This window comes from Miniopterus schreibersii (assembly GCF_964146895.1).
Source record: "Miniopterus schreibersii genome assembly, chromosome: 11".
Taxonomy (NCBI): Eukaryota; Metazoa; Chordata; class Mammalia; order Chiroptera; family Miniopteridae; genus Miniopterus; species Miniopterus schreibersii.
Window position 1 is genome coordinate 17,410,371 of NC_138111.1, and position 16,024 is coordinate 17,426,394.

The 16,024-nt window shown below is 43.9% G+C and overlaps 1 protein-coding gene across 6 annotated transcripts in view; it reads right to left on the minus strand.

Moving 5' to 3' along the window:
* PALM2AKAP2 (PALM2 and AKAP2 fusion) overlaps positions 1-16,024 on the minus strand; it is a 351,155-nt gene that overhangs the window by 142,280 nt on the left and 192,851 nt on the right. For 4 of the 6 annotated variants that reach the window (XM_081152444.1, XM_081152441.1, XM_081152445.1 and 1 more), the window contains exon 8: positions 12,215-12,910. The exons of the other annotated variants lie outside the window; for them this stretch is intronic. In XM_081152444.1, coding sequence (XP_081008570.1) covers positions 12,215-12,910 — 696 coding nt within the window. The remainder of the gene's footprint in view (positions 1-12,214; positions 12,911-16,024) is intronic. 6 annotated transcript variants of the gene reach the window in all.

Below are 16,024 nucleotides of genomic sequence, written 5' to 3' on the forward strand. Positions count from 1 at the left end.
GAACCATACTTGTCTGTGTACTCTGGTTTGAAATAAGCTCTTCAAGAAAGGAAACTTGAGACGCACTCTGATAGTAGGGATGGTTCACACTGCCTGCAGAATTTATGTCCTGTTCAGGTTGTCCCTAAGCTGACCTAGGACCCCTGGCTTGAAAACAGGAAGTTTACTGCCCCTGTCTTTAATACTCAGGTACTTGGAAAAGAAAAAAAAAAGATGATACAATTATCTTAAATTTGATTAGTTAGCATTTTTGAAAAACACACACACTAGAAACACTAGATCCCCTTGGTTGTAGATGACAAGCCTCAGGGAGAAAGATTCCTGTTCTATCAGTTCTTTGAATTGTCCAACTTCCTGCAGATCATTACTCTTAGTAAGACAAGGAAGTGAACGTTAGAGAATATTACTATTCTATGACCACACGGCCTCAGGAGACTGATAAAAGACTCAGGCTTCGGAGGGGAGAGAAGACCACATTTAAATTTAAGTACACATGGGATTTGCCTTTTGTGTTTTTCCTAAGAAGAAATGTGAAACCCCCAGAACTATTCAACTGTTGATTACAAAGTTTTTGTTTATTTTTTCAAGAAGCACATGATACCACAAAGTTCTAAAAACATTACATTGGTCATTTTACCTAAGAAACATAGAGTAGAATAATCTACACATTGTGCATTATTGTGGAAAAATGATTTTTTTCTCTTGCGTTTTAAGTGATCTCACCGGCCTGTGATAATCTATCATCATACAAGTTATGTGGGTTCTTCTGTTAAAAAGCAAAAGCACCAGATTCTGATATTGGCTTTCTGCTTGCAACTTGTTTGAAATTTAAAATGCTTCTTTCATCTTCACACCCAAACACAGTGCCAAGCTTAATTCCTCCAAGGGAGTTGAGGAGCCCTCATCTCTGGTTCTGGCTCCACTATTATCTTGTTATGGATAAGTCTCATCTCCACCTTGGACTCCTTTAACCCCCCCGCCATAAAATGAGTGGATTATGGTAGGTTAGGGGTAACACACTCAAATGCAAACAGGGGCCAGGCAGGTGATATAAACACAGGAAGCTGGCCAGGAGTAAGACAACAGGAACTGGTGGTGGCGAATGCAGAATATGCTCCTCTCAAGGGGCAGCCACCATCAGCTCCAGGCACTTAGCCAGGAAAACAGGCCCATTGTTGACAGAACCTCTGAAATGTCAAGAGAAGCTAGAAATCCACACTTTTAGCATGAGAATTCTCTTAATTTATTATTATTGACAACAAATTAAACATGATTTTTGAAACACTATACAGGAAAACGTAGCATAACCGCGGGCCAGACTCAGCCTGTAGATAATTGTTTTGTGACCTCTGCACTAACGAGCTCTGAGATCTTGTAGCCTTACTTCTAAAGAGCAAATATTTGCTTTTGTGTGTTGCCCATGAAGGGGAGGATTTGACACTGAGAAAAGCAGGAGAGGAGCTGGGCTATTGGGGGGGGGGGGGGCGAATGTGGTCTGTTGGTGGCTGCAGAAAGGTGATATAGCCTAAATTAAAAGACCCTTGCACAATGCCATAGGGCACTGTCCCTCTTAGCTGTGATGACAGGGGCAAAATAATACTACTATTAACAACAATAGCAACCAAGCCACTTTTGCTCATTCAGAGATGGGTGTGCCACTCCCAGGCTTAACAGAGCTGCTTGGGCAATTTTGTTAAGTCTTTTTTGTGAATGAGGAAGGAAACACTATCAAGCAGAAAAACAGGATTCCTAAACAACAGATAAGAGAACAAAGGGCGAGTTCACCCTCTGCTTCTCCTTTGGGAAGGAAGTGCTGCAGAGACACCTCCCACCCTCCAGAGGGCAGTGTTATTACAGAACATTTGCTTGAGCAGGAAAAGATGCAAAATAAGAACTAGTGTATTTTGTCTTTTTTTTGCACAGATGGTTCCATTATCCAACTCTTTCTGTATCCAGTCTAAGTTGCATCCCCACACCACTTTCATGACACAGAGCCTTCTGTGTGGAAGGAACTAAAGAAAGCTGAGCTGGAAACTTGTTCCCCAATTTTTAGCTTTGCTACATTGGGCAAGGTACTATTTCTGTAACTCAGTTTCCTCATGTATAAAGAAGAAGAATAGCAACGTCAACCTCATAGGGTTGCTGTAGGATGAAAGGAAATCCTACCCACCCAGTTCTGCATTGGTAGGCCTGAACTATATGCCCTTCCAAAGTTCTTATTTTCTCATCTAAATTCCTCCTGCTAGAATTAGATTTCATCTGGTAAGCTTTTGCCTTCCATGATGGCAAATGAAACCTGGAATTGAATTATTTGGTTGAATTATATGAAACTGTCAACACTATTGGGCTATATTACGGCAATTTCATATGATTCAATATAATACAAAAGCAGTTGCCAACCCAAGGGAGGGAAAAGCAGCCTCCCTCTTTATACTGGTTCTGAAACACACCCGAACAATCTATAATCTTTACATTTGGGAAAGTTGAGACCTTTGGTAGAGGGACAGACACTTTCTCATCACAAGTAAACTAACATTTGCTACCCACCCACTTCCATCTTACAAAGTGCTTTGCATTAAATATAATTTCCTTGAACTCCACAACAACACTGGGGATGGATGTGAGCACAGGACTTTGTATAGGCTACTTGATGTGTCACTGTTGGTACACCCTAGAGTTGTGGGATGTGTAATGCGCTAACCTAGTTCCAGTCTACATGTCCACACAATGAAGAATATTTCAGTTAACAAAGAGAATAATTAAAGAAAGCTCTGCCACTCACTGTATAGGATGGGTCAGACAAAGCCTAGCTCCACAAACACTTGGAGTAGGTGCTTAGAAGCCTAGAGACCACCAGTCTGGTACCCCCAGCACTTCTGACAAAGACAAGATGCCCTTGCGCTTCCTCAGCTTTCTATTGGTTGAAACTCTTGCTAATATCAGCTTGGTAGTTTGAGCAGTCCATAAGGCACCATTCAAGTTTCAACCATTAAAGTTCCCTTCCGTGCATAAAGACATTAAAAAAAAAAATCCACCATGGAACCCGAACACATAAGAACTCCCCAAATGATTTCATTTACTACATATCCTCAGAGGCAACAACTTTCTGTGACATTTTTACAGGTATTTCACATCTGCCCTTTGTCCATTCTTTCATGCAATAACTTTTATTTTATTTTTAAAAAATATATCTTTATTGATTTCAGAGAGAGGAAGGAAGAGGGAGAGAGAGATAGAAACATCAATGATGAGAGAGTCATTGATCGGCTGCCTCCTGCACACCCCCGACTGGGGATGGAGCCCGCAACCCGGGCATGTGCCCTGACCAGGAGTTGAACCACGATCTCCTGGATCCTAGGCCAACATGCAACCACTGAGCCATGCCCAGCTGGGCTGCAATAACTTTTAAACTTTTTATTGACTACCTACAATGTGCCAGGCCCCCGTTGGAGGCCAGGGGTGAGCAAACTACAAGCCTAAAGGCCAAATCCAGCCCAAAGGCTGTTGTAGTAAATACATTTTATTGGAACACAGCCACAGTCGTTCATGTACGCATAGTGCATGGCTCCTTTCTGGCAGAGTAGAGTAGCTGTGACAGAAATCATCTGGCCCACGAAGCCTCAACTCTGTACTATCTGGCCATTCACAGAAAACCTTTGCTGACCCTCTTCTAGGTAAAGAAGCAACGAAGTCCCAGGTGTGTTCAGATGCCCCTGTTTAGAAAACCGCGCTGGATGGACGCTCACCACGTAAGCTAAGTGGCAGCCTGCGTTTCACCCATGGGACACCCGAGGGCTTGCAAGGAACAAGAAAAGAGATGACAGGTGTGGCGAGAGATGTGTAAGAGCAGGTGAGAGAGAGGAGGTGCTGGGGATGGGATTAGTTAGTGTGGAAACCAGCGGGAACAGGCAGGCCACAGGGACTCCCGCTGGGGAACACCCAAGCCCGACCAGGTACCGCATGGATCAGAATCACCTGGAGACATTATTAAAAATGCTGGTTACTGGGCCTAGACCTAGGAATCTGCATCTGAGTTTCCCTGTCCTCAGCAGCACCCCCAGGTGATTCTGAAGCGCGGTCAAGTTTATCAGTGTTTAGTGTCAGTGAGCGGTGGAAGGCGCTCCCCGGGGCCTGGCGCCCACTCGTGGCAGGTGAGAAGGCAAAGAACCGGGGCACAGACACAGAGGTCGATGCAGTGAAAGGCAGTTTATTGTCTATTAACACTGTACAGAGGAACAGAGAGAAGCTACAAGTATAGCATCGGCTGTTGCTGGCAGTGTTATTTCTAACGTCGGTGGTTGTTGTGTTTTCCATCCGAAGGAAACAGAACAGTCAAAGTACACTTCAGGTTACAAAGTACAGCAGCTAGCCCGGCAAGTCTAACTCAGAGAAAGCACGACAGGCCCCACCCCGCCCCCCAGCCAACCACAGAATGGATGTATTTACAGAGACATCGCTCGCCCCAAGTGAGCGCTAAGCTGCAAATTCCAACAACCTACATTCGCGGAGGAGCTGCATCACACACAACATTTTCTCGAACCCCTGTATGATTTCAACTCGGCTAAGTCAGGAGATGGAGAGGGGGAAAGAATGTTCCAGTATCCCACAAAGGATAGGACTCTTTCCACTTGCAGGATAGGACATCACCAAATTGGAGTTGGAGCCACACACAGCATAGTTCAGATCGGGCATTGCCAGGTGGCCTCGTCATAGATAAAGATCTGTCATTGCAAACCCAAGGGGCTGGATGGCTCCCTGCTCTGCCCACCTCATCTTGGAACCGAGAGGTCCCCGGAGTAATAAGAAACTAGAGTAAACTGGCTCTCCCGTAGCACCTGCAGGCAGTTGCATAGTTTTTGCATTTTTGGAAATTGTCTCCATGACACATGTTCACAGCTGGGCTTCAGTGGAGCCCGTTGGAGGGATTCTAGTGATGAAGGAATGAAAATGATTTGCGTGGGAATCGGAGAGGTTATTTTTCTTGAAACGGAAAGTGTTTATGACCTTGCCTTGTTGGAAAAGGATCTTGGTCTTTTAGGGGAGTAAAAAGAGGGCCCATCCCGGGAAAGGACGCCGCCTGGGAAGAGAGTCCTACAGGAGTGGTGAGCAGATTGAGGCTTGTCCCGCCCTGTCAGCCAGAGGAACGGGCGTGGGGGAAGATCTTCATGAAGCTGAGTGTGATTATGATGGGAACTCAGGAATTTGGCAGAAAATTGGGGAGGTATCCAAGAACTCTAAAAATTCAGAATCCTCTTTATGGATGGATAAAGACAGTTCTTTCTCATCTCTACTTAACTCTGAAAATATGATGCAGCCCCATTAATATTTACAAGGCCAATAATGCCTGGTAGGCTTTATATTGTTATATTATACACATTTATGTATAGACTAAGAGCCAGGTGCTTCTGACTCACCTTTCACACATATCAATCAAATGCACCGTCAAGAGTGGTCCCTTAACCTCAAGTGTAGCAACTACTCCTTAAATACGTGAAAGAGCTAGACTTTGATAATAGCTGGGTTTGGCTTACATTTAAAATAAATATCTCCTTCCAAAAGATTATATATTATTATTAAAGATGGAGCCCAGATGGCTCTGTGAAGCCATACAATAGTTTCTCTAATGACAGTTATAGAAAGTTTGGTCTTACAACCTAGGCCTGTTTGGAAAAACTGGACTTTGTGCGGTGGTGGTGCAAGGGCAGGTCACAGGCCTTTGCTCATGTTCCCCAAGGTCTGGGCTAGTGCTACAGAACTCACCAGAAAGTTACCTAAATGGAATGGAGAAATAACTCAGTCAATCAAGGGTGTCTTCAAACTCAAGCTTCAGAATGCTTACGGGTTTCATTATAAAAATATTTTTCCTTAAAAAAATACATAAATGTAAAATATTCCATTTCTATAGCCACTCCTTACTCCCACCCGTATCAGGCTGCTTGTCTCAGACTAAAATGAATGGGCACACCCCTCAGTAACGACCCAATCACACTACTGGAGTCCATCTCTTCTGCTTTTTCAAAGCTGTGCCAATTATGCTGAAAAATATGCTCCCAGACCCAGAGAGGGGGTCCACAGGTACACCCCCTTCCAAGCGGGAAGGACTGCAGGTCATGTGGCTCGCCCCAGGAATGTGAGAGTGAAATGGCAGGCCCAGCTGAGAACACAGAACGGGTTTGGTGGGTAGACGGGCCAAGGCAATGCCCAAGCTATGCCCACTTTATTTCCCCGGGTCAGACCTGCAAGGTTCTGCCTCAAGGCTCCTGTGATGAAATTCATGGCCCTGAAGAGGGCTGGGCAGGGGTGGCAAGAGAATGTTGTGTTCACACAGCTTTGGAATACACCTGTGTTTTTCAAAAGGACAGAAAAGAGGAACATAAACCGCGATGCTAAGGCAAACTTTCCAATGGCACATCAGGACTCTCTCTCTTTTTTTTTTTGTCATTCATTTTGTTAACATCACAAGGCAGATACATTCTGTAAACATATATACCATACAGTACATGAACTATAGGACAATACAGAGAAAGCCACCCTGTAATTCTTTTCTTTCTGTATTTCTGCTCTTTCACTCTGGGAGGACTGCCTGAAGTCTAGGGAGAATTTTGCGGCTAGTGAGATAGATTTTTCTTTTGATAGGAATGCAGTGACTTGCAAAAAAGAGCCCCAGGTGATCAGTAAGAGGCAGTATGGGGAGAAGATGACCATTCACACCTCAACCTGTAGAAACTTAGAAAACAGTCACAAAATATAAAAAAGTCATTAATTTCAGAAAACATGTTTTCCTTCTTTGTAAAAGAGAGCGTTGAAAAATTGTTGGTTTTTTTTTTTTTTTTTTACAAAAGTTAAGGCTGTCCAGATCTTAGCTGCAGAAAGTCTGTGGTCCCCCAAAATTACGTGTTTATATTTTCACATTGAAAGCAGGTTTTTTGCGCTACAGTTCTGGCCTTCTTAAGTTAGACGAGTGGAGAGGGAAGCGGAGGCCTATTTAAGTCATATAAAAATTAAGGGTGGGGGGCAAGGCTGGCCTACGGGTTCCCCAGTGAAACTGCCCTTTGAAACTTTCTGGATGTAATCTTTATTCTACCCCTTTCTACAATCAAATCATCAGTGTTTTGGTTTTTGTTAGATTGGGAACTCTATTACGGAGTTTGCTGAAGCTATGAAAATACAGACACATAGCTGCATTGTGCTCCTCAGGAAAGACTAATTTTTCTTTTTCCCTAGAAAATGCGGGAAAACTTTCTTGGTAAGACCAGAAGAGGGCTACACAATGGTCAGCTGGCAGCAGGACTCAAAGACCCCGTCTCGCTCATGACTTCGAGCTGTTCTGTGCTCCAGGCTGTGACTCCACGCACCTGCCGGTGGCATCGCCCAGCAGGACACAGGGCCCTTCTGGTTCTATCCTAGTCAGTGGGCTTCTACACACCTGGCTCAGTAAATTGAGGGGCTCCTAAAAGACTGCATATTTGCAATGTTTCTGATACTTATGTCTTAGCGATGCTGAGAATTTGTGGTTTCAATAACAAATGTGCATATTGCAAAAATACAACATAAAACTGCTCGCCTCGGAGTGTGTTGTCAACAAAGCAACATCGAGGGAGATGAGACTATTCCCACAAGGAATGGGGTCTAAACTCCACAGGGATCTAGTGACAAAGAGAGGCAGCTGGGCTTCTAGATTTAAGTAAGAACAAAAAATGTCCTCTGGGTATATTTTGTCTATGTTCATCTGTGGTGTTTTTTGTTTTGTTTTTTAAATAAAGTATACATATTACTTTTTGTTATCATTTTTTTGGGAATATATCTATTGATTTCAGAGAGAGAAAGGGAGGGGGGGGGAAAAGAGGGAGAATAACATCAATGATGACAGAGTCATTGATCGGCTGCCTCCTGCACACCCCCTACCGGGGATCGAGCCCGCAACCTCGGCATGTGCCCCGACCGGGAATCGAACCGCGATCTCCCGGATCACAGGTCGATGCTCAACCGCTGAGCCATGCCGGCCGGGCTCTGATGTATTTTTTTAATTGAATTTATTGGGGTGACACTGGTTAATAAAACTATATAGGTTTCAGGTGTACAATTCTATACTCCGTCACCTGTATGTTGTATTGTGTGTTCACAACCCCAAGTCAAGTCTCCTTGTGTTCATCTTGTCTTAGATTGACAGGGTTAATGCTTTATAAAAAGGAAGCACTGGGCCCGGCCAGGCGGGGCTCCGTGGTTGAGTGTTGACCCATGAGCCATGAGGTCATGGTTCGATTCCCGGCCAGGGCATGTGCTTGATCCCCGGTAGGGGGCCTGTTGATGACTCTCTCTCATCATTGATGTTTCTCTCTCTCCCTCTCCCTTCCTCTCTCTGAAATCAATAAAAACATGTTTTTTTTAAAAATGAAGTACTGGTTTAGTGGTTCAGTGTTTGCCTCTATCACCAGAACCCTCCTCCCCTTCTGTACCTGTTCGTTCTTTGGAATTAAATAAATGGTCATCGCCAAGGGTGTTCTGTGGCTCTTTGAAATGAAATTCCACAGAAGTGAAGAGAAACAAGCTGTTTGCACACTTGGCCTCAATGTTTTGCCCCAGAGATATTATAACTCTAGACATATAGTTTCTCTCTTTTTATAAAAACTCGACCCTACCCAAAGTAAAATATTCTACTTGCATGTAGGACAAACACATGTATTACCAGGAGTAAGATGGAATAAGTGGGGTTTGAAGCAGATACATGTCTATCGACATTTCAGAAAGAAGTCGAATGAAATAAACACTAGAAGTTGTTTTGAGTTTCCTGAAAGTCTTTGACTAAGTGTAGGTTGCTCCGGACACTGAAGGAAACTATGTTTTGGGTTTGGCCAGAAGGGAATTCCCTAGCCCCTTGTCTTCTCTACTCCCAACATTAAGTGACATCACTGGGCATTGTCAAATCACTGTTAGAGCCGACTAATTTTTGCTTATATCAAGAATTAATATACTGATGAGTAAAAGAGGTACAAGTTAAAAAAAAAAATCCCCGTAGTTTGTCCTATTACACATCAAACCAAAAAAAAAAGAAAAAGTCAAGGATATACAAGTCATCAAGATTTTTCAGGCTATATAAGGCTAAGCTTACCATTTTAACCCTTAAAGGGTCTTCAAGCCACCGAAAACCTATTTATAAACAAATAAAATATCCTTTCTCTCTCTCTTGCTTGTCTTTCCATTTAAAAGGGAACTAATTATATGATTTTAAGAGAAAGTCCAACCAACCATTAGTTCAAAAAAGACTATGGTTTTGCAGCTTCATTACTGATGCTCTGATTAGTCTGGTGATGTAAGTCTGTACACAGGGCACGCCAGTGACAGCAGGGGAGGCAGGATGTTCACACGCACAACTCGACATTTTCGTCATGAAGGGGAGCTACTTGCTGCCGGTGGGATTGTAGGTCTCCTCCCGTAAAAGTACCAGCTGAGCCCGACTCCCCCATTGTAGCAGGGACATGACACAAAGGGTGCAAAGACAGGTGCCGTGTTCGAACGCACCTGCATTCACTGTGGCCACTAATCATTGTACTAAAAGCAGCACATCTTACTTTAGAAACCATTAGATGATCAGCTTTATAGTAAAAGTATAGAGAGCACGCTAATTCGTATAAACGGCTAATCCCTCTAATAACAATTGGTGAGTGAGAGTGCAGGTTATCACTGGTCTTTCAGGTCTTCTGCACAGTGCTGGAGTGGGGGCTGCAGGTCAGTTTCCTCGTGAGAAACGGGTTCACTCCTGGGAGGAAGGGCGGGCCCCACAGGGAGGTCTGTCCTAGGAGACCCATTCAGGTTATCAGCCAGCAAGCCCAAGGCTTCTGAGTTCCACCCTTCCACTCATTAACTGTGCTTGAAAAAAACTCATAGTGAATGGTTTTAATCCCCAAGGGAATAAAAAGAAAAGAAAAGAAAGATAAGCTATGGTAAACTTTCAGTGTTTTCTTTCTTAAATAAATTATTAAAATAACAGATTGTCCCAAACATTGAAACTGATTTTTTTTTCTTCTCTATGTAAATAGGTTTATCTGGCATGTCATTTTATTCAACATTTAAATAATGCTGTAGTGGCCATTTACTGAGGAACAGGAAAACCAGGTATTAGTTCTAGGTAACAGAACAGGTTTATTCAATTGTAGCTGCTTTAGTGAACCTGAGATTTAGAGATAATTCCCTCAACTGTTCAAAACCAAGCCATGGATGAAATCGTCTTAGAAAGCAAACTTAGCTCCTTTATGTTTCCCTTCTTTCACTTATTATGTTTACATATTGGTGATAAAATGCCTCACTCTGTGCTCATTAGTGTAATTATCAGAGAAAAATTAACCTTGAACAATAAAAAGTATTTTTTCTTTTTGATTAGAATACATATAATTTCAAGCCACGAAATTAAAAATACTAATAGATTTAGCACTGAGAAAGCTATTTAGGGCAAATTTAGTTGGTTCTGCAGTCAAATTCTCTCAAGGCTACCTTATTTTTTTTCTCATCTACTTTTTACAGAAGTTAGACTTGATACGGTATGTCTTACTGCGTGTTTTTAGAAACTATGTTCTATAGAACACAGACAATTTTGCCAGTGAGTTGCAACAATGCTATTAACATTCGGGCAAGTAACTTAAAGTTAAGTTATCTCTGTTACTAAAATCAGTTAAAATGTTACATCTTTATTTCATTACTATATGATTATGCTATTAAATTGCTTCCCTTTGGTTTTACTCTGTGTGTGGCTATTTGCTTTGGGGGAGTGTTAAGAATTTATTTAAAGAATTGCTCACTATGTTCTAGATAAAAACTATTCTTTGATGTTCTGAAATCTCCAGGTTAAGAAACGTGCTTTAAGAAGCTCAGCTATGTGCCACTCAATCCAATCAGTGTTTGTGGAATGAACTTAAGCACCTACTGTTGAGAATCTCAGACAGGTCTTTCTTAATCTTTTACTTTTTTTTCTTTTTCTTTTTACATTTTAAAATTTATTTTGAGAGGTGGATAAACCTACATGCTGACGTTATGGGAAACATTCTCTTTCTCGTGGGGACAGAAAGAAAAGAGTCCAGAAGTAAGGCTCTGTAATCAACTGGGCAGGTGAGATGAATAGGAAATTCAGTTACAGCACCATCCGCAAAGTAGTGGGAGCACCAGAGCCCCCACTGTAGGTCAGAAATACTGTTCTAGAAATATGGTCACTGCAGAGATACGCCCCAAAATGATCCCTTCGTTGAAAAGAGATGAACATGATCAGAAAATATCCGTGAAAAAGAAAACAATATAAAAATTTACGCTGTTTCGAGAGAACAGAAGCAAGGCTCGTGGACTTGCCTAAGTTTGGAGATCACTACCAATGCTGAAAACAAGGTTTGTTTCACGTCCTTAGAAAATTAAAAAAAATGGTGCTTCTTATATAAAGGGTCCACCAGTTAAGCCATGAATGAGGGACAGCTGCTGCTCGGCAGGTTGGGGGAATCAGTCCCTACGTTCCCGCTGTGACAAGCCCTGGGTCCTTTCCTTTTACATCAGCTTCGTTTCAGGTGTAACAGAAGGAAAGCCAGAGATGCACAATACTGAAATCTGGAAGCTTACGTAAGGCAGCAGAAAGCATCACCCTAGATGGCACAGACTAAGGAAGGTCCACTTTGGGCTACGCTAGCAACCGGCTAGAGCCAACAGTGCTTTGCCACACATGATATAATAAAAGCAAAGATCCACAGCAAGGGAGGCGAGGGAGACACCAGCGACGTGGCGACGTGTGAGTACAGCATAGGAACACGCTACGAAACGAGAGCCCGGGGCCACTGCGTTCGGTTCCAGGCAAGTGGATTAAGGCTACTAGAGAACTCGCTGCCGTGGAGAGTCCGTTCCGATCGAGCAGTAAGGAACCGGTTCACTCTTGAAGACACAAGGAAAGGTTGAGAGGAAGAGCAAGTTCTTGGAAAGAATGGAGCACACACATGCACGTTGTCTCTGAGGGGAGGGAACTGGAGAAAAATGAAAGCGGGGGGCGGGGGTGGGGGGGTAAGAGAGATCAGAGCAATCCCACTGCAAGGCAGGCAGGTGCTGGCTTCCAGTTCACAGTATTGCAGCTAGTGGTACAGTGAGGTCTACGGAAGTGGTGGGGGGCCCAGAGGCCGCCCGAAGAAAGGGGGAGAAAGGAGTGGTCACATGACAACACAGCATTGACAGCGCTTTTTCTTTTGGGTACCTGGGGCTGGCTCTGTGGCCAGGCTCTCTTCCTTCCCTTCTGGGGACGAGGGCTCTGTGGTGTCTGAGATCGGCCTCCCAGACACGAGCTCGGCTGCGTTCCCGTCAATAGTGGACACGTCCGTCACGGTCTTCTCCCTCAAGGACTTCTCGTCGTCTTCGTCAATGAGGACCAGTTCGGCCTTGATGGTTTCGTCATAGCCTAGCACCTTTTTAGTCTCCTCTTCGTCCTCGATGTTTTGGTAGCCCATGAAAATCATGGTGACGGGCTGATCCAGGTTTGCCTGCGGCCCTTCAGTGCTGGGCGCTTGGGCCCGCTGCCCTGGGTTCCCGGGAGAGGGATCTTTCCTAGACTTATGGACCATTTCTAACTTGGCCTCTTTGCAGAGCACGTGGTCCTTAGGGTGGCTGAGGCTCCCATCTGCAAGCACAGTCCTTTCTGACACGGGCCCTCCTCTTAGGCTTGATTGTCCAGCCTTCTGAATAAGCTCTTCTACATCCTTGGAGCTTAATCTGTGCACTCCGTTTTCTACTATGGTGCCTCCCGAGCGCACCTCATACACTACTTTGGTACCATCCTCATAGACTTTGACTCCTCTCTGGTGGACCCCCTCTGGGCCAATGGTGGATGTAGAGAGAATCTTGGTCTCTCCTGTTTGTTTGTCTTTCTCCACATTAATTTCCATGGCGTACACAGCTTGAATGAAAACAAGAGAAAGGAAGTGCATGTTACAACAAAAAAAGCCAGTGAATGGTTAATTGCCAAACAGACAAAAAAAAGGTTTGGTGCCCTGTCTAGTCTAACTGCCAAGCATCTCGAGTGTTAGAGTGAGTGCACAGTGTGGACAGAGGGGTTACATATGTGTTTAACACAGCAGCTTAATGCACTGGGAAGGCAGGTGTGCAGTTACTGTATCTCATTGGCTCTTACACTTACTTCTAAGGAAGATCTGCTGCTAGACTGCCACAAGCAACTGTCTGGATCCAATGTAGCGAATTGCAGGGAGGCCGGCAACATGCAAGTTTACCCTGATTGACAGCTTACCCTCGCTTATAGACAGTTTTAAAGCCCTTGGTTAAGATGTATCCTAGTTCCAAAATCTTGTATCTTTTTAAACTCTTTCCTCAAGTGTTCTATTCCTTCTGAATTTCCCTTCACTGTTAAGGGAGAATACGTAAAGGTTTTTGCAGGTGGGACATGGCTGTCCTCCACTACACTATAAAGTAGGATTATTTGCAAAACTGAAAACTACCAAAGTAGTCAGACGATACACTCTGTGAGTACTTCAGACGCTTAGCTAGGTTTCTCAAACAAGAATCAGAAAGAGAACAGGATGGAGGCCGCGTCATCCCACGACACTGGAATTCGAGGCAGGGGATCACAGAAGGCGCCTCTTTCTTCTTGCATGTGCCCAGAGCCAAGTCCTCGGGATTCTGCCCCACGCCACCTTTCTCATCTGTCACCTCTTTTTGTTCCACTGCCACTACTCAATCTGAGACACGATTTCCTCTTCCCCAGGTTACTGCAAGAACTTCCTCTCTGGTCTTCCTGCTCTGGTCTCACCTTCTCCAACTCATCCCAAATCCACCACGGCCAGTTCAGGGTTCCTAAGGACCAGCTCTTTCCTGTCCTATAGTGTCTTGTGATACTCCATCCTTTCAAATCTGTTATCTCCGAAGCACACGTTCCAAATGTGAGGAAACTGGGCAGTAGACCCATAGAGAGAGTTCTCCCCAGGTACCCTTTCCCTGGATGACCCATGGATACATCAACTTCTCTGCACCTTCTCTCCAAGCTCCCCTAGAGTCTCGGTGATGAATGATACCAGTACCACCTAGTCTCTCAAGCAAGAAGGCTCAGAATTGCACCCAATTTTTTTGCCCTTCTCTTCCTAATTGTCTATTAGCCAAACAATTGTTGAGAGTAACTAATTGCATTTCAGATGTATTCCCCTGCATCTCCTCACCACTGCCTGCACCACCACTGCCCTAGGCCAGACCCTCCTCTGCTCTCTGCACAATTGCTTTGTTTCCCACCTTACCTGCCACTTATCTCTTCTCATGGCCAGAGGGCCAGAGGTAGCCTGAGGCTTGTTTGCGTGGCCAGAGGAGCACGGAAGAGTTTTTATATTTTTAGAAGATGGTAAAAAGGAAAAAAAAGGAAGGAAGAAGGAAGGAAGGAAGGAAGGAAGGAAGGGAGGGAGGGAGGGAGGGAGGGAGGGAGGGAGGGAGGGAGGGAGGAAGGGAGGAAGGGAGGAAGGGAGGAAGGGAGGAAGGGAAGAAGGGAGGAAGGAAGGGAGGGAGGAAGGGGGAAGGAAAAAATATCAAAGAACATGTGATAGAGATCATATGTAGTCCACAAAGTCTGAAATATTTGCGATCTGGCCATTTACAGAAAAAGCCTGCTGACCCCTGCTAGCCTATGCTTCATCCTGCCCACAGTTACCTTACTCATAAACCCTCTGTTGGTTTCTATGTCTGTATAGGATAAACACCAAACTCCTTAACTAGGCACACAATTCCCTGAGAAATTTGTCTGCAACCTTCCTTTCTAGGCTTGACCTGCAGCCCCTCTCACTCCAAGAACACTCTGGCCATAACAGACTCCTTCCCATTCCCAGGACACTCCACATCATTCCATGACCGCTGTCCTCTGCCTGGACTGCCTTTTCACTCTCATGTTCTATTGTTCTCTTTCCCTCTAGCACAACCAAATACCACCACCTCACACCTAAACATGTCCTGCTTTTGTTAAGAGTCCCTTCTCTGGAAATGTTCTTCTTTTGAGTTTCTGTGCATCCAAATGGGACTTGTCCATCCATGTCCAGGTCAATGGCCCCCTCTTCCATAAGCTGTCTTAGATCTTCCCATCCCTAAGTCATCCCTCTCTTAAGATTCTTTGAACACATCTTCTAAACCTCTCTGAAGGCACTGACACTTTCATTACACTTCCACGCAGGAGTATAATTATTTGTGGGAATGTTTGATTAGCTCCACAGGCTTTTAAGATCTTTGAAGGCCAGTTTTTTGCCTGACCTCTTTCTATGACTGCCCCCCCCCGCCAGCACCTACCTTACAGTCTTTTGTACAGAAGGGACCCGAGGTACATACCTGCGAAGCAAATGCTGCTAATTGAAAAGCCTAATTTGCTTGTCTTAATCTAGCCACAGGTACTTGGTATAATATGACACCAATGAAAAGGTACACACAGTAATTAATGTTTGAACTGGTTTAAAAAAACCAGCAATGGTATTGTTCCATCTGCTTGTGTGATAAGATACAATCTGTTCATGGTTGACACTTAACTAAAAAGATTCTGAAGCGAAATCCAACGCTTGATTTTCATCGTGTCCATTTTGAAAGTTTCACAGTTCAGCACAAACATCTCGGAGTTTCCTTAAGTGATATAATGGGAGGCCAACCAATATTTGTCGTGGAGGTTACACAGGCTCACACAATGACGGTGACATGAGGAGAAATATTTGTGTTATTTCCTGATTTTCCACAAAATGTGTCATCAGAAAAATAGGATGAGCATTAATATTTTGCATGGGCTCCAAAAAGTCAGTTCTTTAAATATCACGTTTATATTAAAAAGCACACTTTTGGGTTAAAATATTATATCTTATCACTATAAACACACTCATGGGACAGATTTATAAATAAGAAAGGTAATAATGATTATTAGTTGTAGGTACAGTGTTTAATTATCTCCCACACATCCAGCAATATTCGAACACAATGACACCTTTACCTGCAATCGATACAGAGTATGGAATAGAATATTTCTGTTTTATGGGCATTATGGTAT